The sequence below is a fragment of the Macaca fascicularis genome, chromosome 4 (assembly GCF_037993035.2).
Source record: "Macaca fascicularis isolate 582-1 chromosome 4, T2T-MFA8v1.1".
In the NCBI taxonomy this organism is placed as follows: Eukaryota; Metazoa; Chordata; class Mammalia; order Primates; family Cercopithecidae; genus Macaca; species Macaca fascicularis.
In genome coordinates, this window is record NC_088378.1 from 144,949,721 (window position 1) to 144,958,679 (window position 8,959).

At 43.8% G+C, this 8,959-nt stretch overlaps 1 protein-coding gene across 11 annotated transcripts; it reads left to right on the forward strand.

Moving 5' to 3' along the window:
- Nucleotides 1–263: 263 nt before the first annotated feature.
- ZKSCAN4 (zinc finger with KRAB and SCAN domains 4) lies at nucleotides 264–8,068 on the forward strand. 11 transcript variants are annotated; one of them, XM_005553771.5, is made up of 5 exons: nucleotides 264–1,107; nucleotides 2,894–3,041; nucleotides 4,569–4,651; nucleotides 5,604–5,727; nucleotides 6,713–8,068. In XM_005553771.5, exons 1-5 carry the CDS (start codon nucleotides 550–552, stop codon nucleotides 7,570–7,572), a joined length of 1,773 nt encoding a protein of 590 aa, XP_005553828.2. In that variant the 5' UTR covers nucleotides 264–549; the 3' UTR covers nucleotides 7,573–8,068. The 11 variants fall into 11 exon arrangements, with proteins under 11 accessions (XP_005553828.2, XP_005553829.2, XP_005553831.2 ...); XM_005553772.5 differs by having other exon boundaries at nucleotides 264–972; XM_005553774.5 differs by having other exon boundaries at nucleotides 264–885.
- The last annotated feature ends 891 nt before the right edge of the window (nucleotides 8,069–8,959 follow it).

The window sequence follows — 8,959 nt, forward strand, 5'->3', positions numbered from 1 at the left end:
ATTTTATGCCAGCTGCTTAAGCAAGCTTTACATAGGAAAGAAATATGAGCCACAACGGCATCCTTCCAGGATTTAAAGGCTCAGTCCTATTTCTTATGATCCCAGTGTACGTCATCCTTTCCTTTTCTTTCCCTTAACTGCCTTCCCTTGTGTGGTGGTAAGGACAGGGTAGCTAAAGGGTTAACTCGGAGACAACCACTGAGAGAAGCTTCCTAGAGAGCCCAGGAAGTTGCCTTAGTTGCCAGCGAGGCTTCCTGTGCTCCAGCCTCAACTTCCCTCCTGTGTCTGGAGAGTGATCACTTTCACTTCCAGACATCCTTTGGGGATACTTACTGTGGGATTCAGAGTGAAGTGCAGAGGACGACCCTGCAAGGGCACGGACTATAAGAGAGATCTGTGCAGCTGCGCCTCAGGAGTGTCCTGGGCCTCTGGGCATGAGAGGAGGGGGACCACTTGCAGTTTTACTGGACAATTTACCACCTTTCCAGAATCCTCTGAAGATATACAAGTCGCAACTAGAGTGAGACCTTAGTACTGCCTTGGGTCAGAATGGCTAGAGAACCGAGAAAAAACGCAGCCCTGGACGCCCAGTCTGCAGAAGACCAGACGGGGCTTCTGACCGTGAAGGTAGAGAAGGAGGAAGCTTCCGCCTTGACGGCGGAGGTGAGCGCATCCTGCAGCCCTGCTCGGGGCCCCGAACGCTCCCGCCAGCGCTTCCGAGGCTTCCGCTACCCGGAGGCTGCGGGTCCCCGCGAGGCGCTGAGCCGGCTCCGAGAGCTCTGCCGACAGTGGCTGCAGCCTGAGATGCACAGCAAGGAGCAGATCCTGGAGCTGCTGGTGCTGGAGCAGTTCCTGACCATCCTGCCGGGGAATCTGCAGAGCTGGGTGCGGGAGCAGCATCCAGAGAGCGGGGAGGAGGTGGTGGTGCTATTGGAGTATTTGGAGAGGCAGCTGGATGAACCGGCGCCGCAGGTAGAAAGAACAGGTTTAATATCTGAGCGCTGTGGTCTGTTTCCTCCTGAAATCCCAGATCGGAGTGAGGGGCATTCCTTTAAGATCCAGGAGCTCTCCATCTCTTTTTGTACTGTGAACGTCCTTGGCAGTAAGGTGAAGTCCCCGGACTCCTTCTCAGAATTATGTTTTTAAATATATAAAGAAACTATAAAGGATTACAAAAGAACACAACCATAATGACATACAGTTAGCAAAGAGTTAAATTTGTATTAAAGTAATATATGTGGATTTTTATTAGTGCACTAAATAATAAGACCTAGGGACAGGGCTTATAATTGGCAATTTCAGAATGGTGATAAGCATCTATTTGCCTGGTTGTAATGTGATGTGAAAACATGTGCAGGTTCTATTGGTGACAAAGTCCTGGGTACTGCTTATGCTACCTTGATTTGTTGCTTCCATTCATAGTTGAAGGAAATGTTAACTCTCTCTTAAAGACCAGTAAAAATAAGATTAGTTTTTGTCCTGTCTAAGTTCATGGACCACTTAGGAGAAAGTCCATGGACCACTGGTTATGAACCTCTGGTAGAAACTGGGCCGATTTTTACCTTCATGTTCTTCCCTGTTTTATGAGGGACTATTTCCTCTTCTCATTGTCCTGTGTCCCTGTGCACACACCCTCAGAGGACCTGTGTGGCCAAAGCCTTCTAACTGGTGAGCTGGATACCGAGGTTCTTGACTTAGGTCTATTGCACCCGAGCCCTGTAGCAGTGGGAAGTCATTATAAATCTCTTAGCTTCATTCTTCATAAAAGATGTGGGAAATTCTGAGCTGCACATGAGACAGCAACTTGAAAACTATAATTTAGCTATAAATGTCTGGAGGAAACCTGCTTTTAATGAGGACATAACTATGTGCCAGGCCCTATGTTAGGTGATTTCACATACTGTGATCTTATTTACTGGTCTCCAAAACCCCATAAAGTAGAAATTATTATCCTCATTTTTCAGATTAGAAAATATATTAGTATTCTTTGGGAATTTAGCACCAGTGTCCAAAGGGTTTTCGTAAACACACAGATGTATATAATGAGGGAGCCTAGAGTAATGGTAAGACCACAGGATCTGGAGTCATTCTGTCTGAGCTCCCATCCTAGCATTGCCACTTATTGAAGCAGCTTGCTTAAAAGCACCTTGCCCAGGCTGGGTGACAAGGGCAAGCTGCTTAAACACTGTCCACCCTTGGCTGGGCACAGTGGTTCATGCCTGTAATCCCAGCACTTTGGGAGGCCGAGGCAGATGGATCACCTGAGATCGGGAGTTCAAGACCAGCCTGACCAACATGGAGAAACCCCATCTCTACTAAAAATACAAAAAGTAGCTGGGTGTGGTGGCCCATGCCTATAATCCCAGCTACTAGGGAGGCTGAGGCAGGAGTATCACTTGAACCCCGGAGGCAGAGGTTGCGGTGAGGCGAGATCATGCCATTACATTCCAGCCTGACCAACATGGAGAAACCCCGTGTCTACTAAAAATACAAAAAGTAGCTGGGTGTGGTGGCCCATGCCTGTAATCCCAACTACTAGGGAGGCTGAGGCAGGAGAATCGCTTGAACCCTGGAGGTGGAGGTTGTGGAGAGGCGAGATCATGCCATTACATTCCAGCCTGGGCAACAAGAGTGAAATTCCATCTCAAAAAAAAAAAAAAAAAAGACACAACAACAACAAAAATGCTGTCCACTCAAGAGAGAGGATCAGGGCCACATCTCCGTTTTCAGCAACTTATCACAAAAATCCAAAATAATAGCTCATAGGGTTGTTATCTATATGAATTGTGTTAATATCATAAGGCTTTCAGAAACAGTGCCTAGAAAATAGAAATCACTTGCACATGGAAAACATAGAAATTTTGGGTAGATAACTAAAAATAATGACTTCTAGGTTCCAGTTGGTGACCAAGGGCAAGAAATGCTCTGTTGCAAGATGGCACTGTTGACACAAACTCAAGGGTCTCAAAGTAACCAATGCCAACCAGTGAAGGCTCTGTTCAAGCATGAATCTCTGGGATCCCAGCCCTTACAAGACAGAGGTGAGTATTCTCTTCTGGGTTGTATGAATTCTATACACTTCATCCAATTTCATTTAAGGATCACTCAAAAGATCCATTTACAGTTTATATGCTCTTTACAGAGAGACTCTATTTTAAGACTGAGTCTAAAAGAGAAATTTCAAACCAAACTAGGACATAGTAAATCCTATTTTATTAAAATTGATGTCTAGAAATAATCAGTTTTTAAACAACATGGTGATCTCCATTCATTAAAGATATATTTAGGGAGCCCTCATCTGTGGTAACCAGTGTTGTAGGTACTGGAGAGAGAGCCACCAATAAGACAGAATTCTTGCTTTGATGGAGCTTACATTCTAGCAGGGAGGATAGCAAATAATAATATAATTTTTGATATTGGTAAGTGCTATGAAGAAAGTAAGGCAGAATTTGTAAAGCCAGCCAGAACATTCCAGAGATAGTAGGACTACCACAAATAGAAGAGTGTAAATCTAAACCCTGTAAAATCTATAACTAGAAGAGTGAAAATCACTTAACAGGAAGCAGCTGTGTGTTCCATGCTGTTCCTCACGTGCTGTGAATATCTGGGTCGATTCCTAAGACATACAACACTTGGACATGCCATCCAACATGCAATCTTTATTTCTCAGCAGAGTTCCTTGCCTAAACCAACTTGTTTTCTGCCCCTTGCAAATTGACTTATTGTAGGGAAACCTAAGGTTTCTTCTACTTCTCTTTTGAGTCTGAGCAAGTTCTATTTAAGCAGTCTTCCATTTCCTCCTTTCTGGACCAAGCCTTATTTGACTCCTCCTAGTTTTTCCTTTTTCTTTTTCTTTTCTTTTCTTTCTTTTTTTTTTTTTTTTTTTTTTTTGAGATGGGGGTCTCACTTTGTTACCCAGGCTAGAGTGCAGTGGTGAGACCTTGGCTCACTGCAACCTGTATCCCAGGCTCAAGCAGTCCTCCCAACTCAGCCTCCTGAGTAGCTGGGACTGCAGGCCCAGGCCACTACACCCACCAATTTTTTGTAATTTTGGTTCAGACAGGTTTCTCCAGGTTGCCTAGGATGGTCTCGAACTCCAGAACTCAGGCAACCCACCTGTCTCAGCCTCCCAAAGTGCTGGGATTACAGGGATGAGCCACTGTGCCTGGCCTCCTCCTAGTTTTTCATACCTGAAGTAGAAAGCATCCTAATGTCTACTAAAGACATTTTAACCAAAACAAAACAAAACCAAAAAACCCTCTTTACTCACCATCTCCTAGCAAAATTCAAAACCCAAAGGTCTTCAAATGGAAAGCTTTGTTATGTTGCTTTCATTTCACCACTCCTACCAAGGATTCTGCACGTGGTTTTTGTATATCTGCAGAGCACACCAGATTTCTTTCGGCCCTAGGGCCTGAGCTGGTGGGAATCAGGCATTTTTGGAAGGAACACATTCTGTATAAACTTATTGGCAATAACTTACTGCCCCAGTTTCTGAACTTGGATTTTGCAAGGCAGGGAGGCTGAATACTAGGGTAGTTCTCATCCAGAGCTTCTTTCCTTCTTAGTTCTCCAGGTTCCTGGGCTTGCCCAGGGACGGTGCTGCAGAGAAGATGCAATGGTAGCTTCCAGGCTCACTCCAGGGTCCCAGGTGAGCTGGAGCTCCTCTCCCTCCCCAGCACCCCATACCTTTCACTACTGTTGGGCTCCGCATTAGGTTCCTCCCTCCCCGGTCCTACCCCACCCCTATCCTAGATCTATATGGATTTGAGTTTTCTCATCTATCCCAAAGTTGCCTATTATTGTCTACCATCATTTTGGTGCCCACCTAAGAGGATTTTCCTGTTTCACAACAACCTTGGAATGTTATTTGTGCTTCTCAGATCTTTCCTACTACATTTCTTAGGTCAGCCTCTTCCTCAATGTGATTTTTCTTCTTCAACAAGGGCAGTTCCGCAAAAGCAAATGGAAGGTTTTGTTGGGATGGTCATTCTGTTTTGCTTTTTAAAATAGAATAAGCTGTGCTGTTGGTGGGGGATATAAAGGCCTGACCCTTGCCCTCAAAGAACTTATACCTGAAAGGTCAGATAAGGCATAGTCTCTTAAAGTTATTTATATTACAATATGAACAATCTTTTCTCAACCTAGATTTCAATTTACTATGCAGCCTTTCATGTCCTGCTTGAAGATCTCAGTGTTTAAGGCTCTGTAGTATCCTTTTTTCCCCTAATTTTTCTCCCTTCAGTCCTAGATTTCATTGTATTTTTAAAACTATTAATGTAAATGAACCTCTACCCTCACTTTGCCAAAGCATACTGCAAATCTTTTGAAAATTTTCAACATAGTTCCATTCCTTTTGCTGCATTGACCCTTGTTTTCCAAACCTTTTCACTTTCTGGACTGTTTCGATATTTATTGAAAGTACTTATTCTAAAATGTGTGTAATATTTCTTTCATTTGGCAGGTGTTTTTGGTAATGTTATTAGAGATAAAGCTAAATCGGTGTAGGTGTGCCACACTTGCTCTTTAAAGGTGATGTTCATTCTTTGCTTTGGGAGTAATTTTAGGCAAGAGGAGCTAGTTAGGACTACCTATTGTTTTAGGGGTTGCTGAAAATGGAAGATGTGGCTCTGACCCTCTCTCCTGGGTGGACACAGCTGGATTCATCTCAGGTGAACATCTACAGAGATGAAAAGCAGGAGAACCATAGCAGCCTGGTCTCCCTTGGTAAGACTGAGACACTAATTTGTCTTAAGATTGCTTGGCATTCTTTTGTGTATTAGAACCTATTGGGCTGTTAGAAGCTGTTGAGTCCCCGTTATGTTTGGATTCAGAATCACCATTCCTGAAAGTCTGTTACTGACTACTAGCTTCTTACTCCTTCTGACCTTGCTTTCTCCTCTGCCATGCCATTGTTCTAGTTAGGATAAGTGAGGTGAAATTGACACAACTCCTAGTACAGGTCTGGCTCATAGGAGATGCTCAGTAAATGTTGATGTCCTCTTGTTCCTATCCCTGACTGAAGAGGAAAGCTGGGGGGCCTCTTCAGGAAATGAGCCATGGATTCAGAATGTGAGAGCCAGAAGCAACCTTAGAAATCAACTACAGACCCTGACCTTAGGGTTGAGGGTGCAGAGGCGTAAATTACCTCAATTGTTTGAAATTTCATAGCTTATTGGTGGCATGGTGGGGATTCTAACTCAGAACTCCTAGTGCCAGTGCCAGCTCTGTTTGAGAACTTTGCCTCTGCCTGGGGCACAGTTAGAGATGACGGCCCATGTCATTGATCCATCACCAATTTCTAGTCTTTGCTTTTGTCATTTCTTGCAGATGCTTCAGAAATCCTTCCACTTGCCCTGTTACTATCACCCTCTGCTTAGCCCTTTCAAAATCTAATCCTAGGTGCATGGCCCTGCCTTACTATTCTTAGAGTTTAGAACCACCACATATGTCCCCTGCATAGTCCTGGGTCCTCACCACTTTCCCTCCATTCCCAGTTTGAACCCTTCCAGTGGCCCCATTCTCATTCTTAGGTCTCCCTCCTCCCCAGCACCCCTGTTCTCCCCTTTTATTCCCATCCTTATTCTAGCACTTAAATCCTCATCCTGGGCATATATAGACTTCTGTAATTCTTGCTTCCCTGGTACTCATCACAGAGCTTTCCTCCCATGGCAGGGCATAACCCACGGTTGCTGGCCATTTGTTGTTTCAGGTGGTGAAAAACAGACTGAGAGCAGGGACTTGCCTCCAGTCAAGAAGCTTTCAAAAAAGGAGCATGGGAAGATATGCCACCTGAGGGAAGACATTGCCCAGAATCCTACATGTGCAGAAGCTGGTGAACAGGAGGGCAGGTTACAAAGAAAGCAGAAAAATGCTGTAGGGAGTAAGCGACATTATTGCCATGAATGTGGAAAGAGTTTTGCTCAAAGTTCAGGCCTGACTAAACACAGGAGAATCCACACTGGCGAGAAACCATATGAATGTGAAGACTGTGGGAAGACCTTCATTGGGAGCTCTGCCCTTGTCATTCATCAGAGAGTTCACACTGGTGAGAAACCATATGAGTGTGAAGAATGTGGTAAGGTCTTCAGTCACAGCTCAAATCTTATCAAACACCAGAGAACCCACACTGGGGAGAAGCCCTATGAGTGTGATGACTGTGGGAAGACCTTCAGCCAGAGCTGCAGCCTCCTTGAACATCACAAAATTCATACTGGGGAGAAGCCATATCAGTGCAATATGTGTGGCAAAACCTTTAGGCGGAATTCACATCTCCTGAGACATCAGAGGATTCATGGTGATAAAAATGTTCAGAATCCTGAGCATGGGGAGTCCTGGGAAAGGCAGGGTAGGACGGAAAGCCAGTGGGAAAATATTGAGGCTCCCATGTCTTATAAATGTAATGAGTGTGAGAGAAGTTTCACCCGGAATAGAAGTCTTATTGAACATCAAAAAATCCACACTGGTGAGAAACCCTATCAGTGTGATACATGTGGAAAAGGTTTCACTCGAACTTCATACCTTGTTCAACATCAGAGAAGCCATGTAGGGAAAAAAATTATTTCACAGTGACCCATAGTATTCATGCCAGCACTGGTGCTCATTTGTCACTGAACTGAAGCCACCCTGGAGCCCTTAATGGTTACAGAAGTTGTGGACCAGGGCTTTATTTACCACTATACATCATCAGGTATGGGAAAATGTAGTCTGGCTGAGATGATGAGTTATCTTCTACATTCTAGAAAGTGATTGGAAGAAGAAGTCATTTGATAGGAGGCCATGGGAGAGTCATCTGAAAGTTGTAGGACCTAAAATAGTTTGTTCTCACCCAGTGGATTTAAATGGCCTTCTGGACTTGTTAATTGCCCTCAGCTAGCACTTTAGGACATCTGGTTGGATGGCTCTGATCTGGGGGGCTGCTGCTCTGACCATTCATTTTGCCTCTAATGAATCTTTCACATATTGGTCAGATCAATGAGGTCTTTTACTCTTCATTGTGCCTTGTATGATAGGTGCTAATAAACATCTATTAAATGTACCAGTAAAATGGCCTTTGTAGCTCCAAAAATTTGATGTCTGTATTTCTGAGAAATTTCTAACTTATGCCATTTTTGTTTATGTATTCTTCTTTGAGGTTCTAGATTCTGGGTCAATCTAGTGTATTTGTTGCCATGTACATACTGTTTTCAGAATTGAGGTGGGGGAATCCATATTTCTCTACCATGATAGTACAGATGAGAAGAATGCCTTAAACAGCTGCTTTATCATTAAGACATTGTGAAATTGCTCCATCCATAGAACTCCACTGTTTAGTCAATGTTAATTATGTTAGTTTACATTAATTTTGCTACACTTTAGGGGGAATCTTTCACATTCAGGTAAATAAAAATCAACCTATCAAGTTAGATCAAAATGATTATTATGAATTTTGAAGACATTCTGTAAGACTTACCATCTTGTTTCTTACCTTTTAGTTATCTTGGTCCTAACGAAGTGCTAAGACGTCATCTGTGTCCGTCTTCCCCAGTTTATAGCTGACTGTGCATCAAGGCTTATGCCAGCTAAGCTTAAACTTTCTCCAGGTCTGAAGGTTCATACCAAATATTTATAATTATTATTCATGGTTTCAAAACTGCACTATCAGTTGGGGACAGGAAGATCAGGTTAGAGGCAGCCTACAAGGAGAGAAACTCACGTCTTGAGTGGTAGGAGAAAATGTATCTGTTCAGGCTGGGTGCCATGGCTTACACCTGTAATCCCAGCACTTTGGGAGGCCGAGGCGGGCAGATCACATGAAGTCAGAAGTTTAAGAGACCAGCCTGGCCAAGATGGTGAAACCCCATCTCTTCAAAAAATACAAAAATTAGCCAGGCATGGTGACACATGCCTGTAATCCCTGCTACTTGGGAGGCCAATGTAGGAGAATTGCTTGAACCTGGAGATTGAAGTTGCAGTGAGC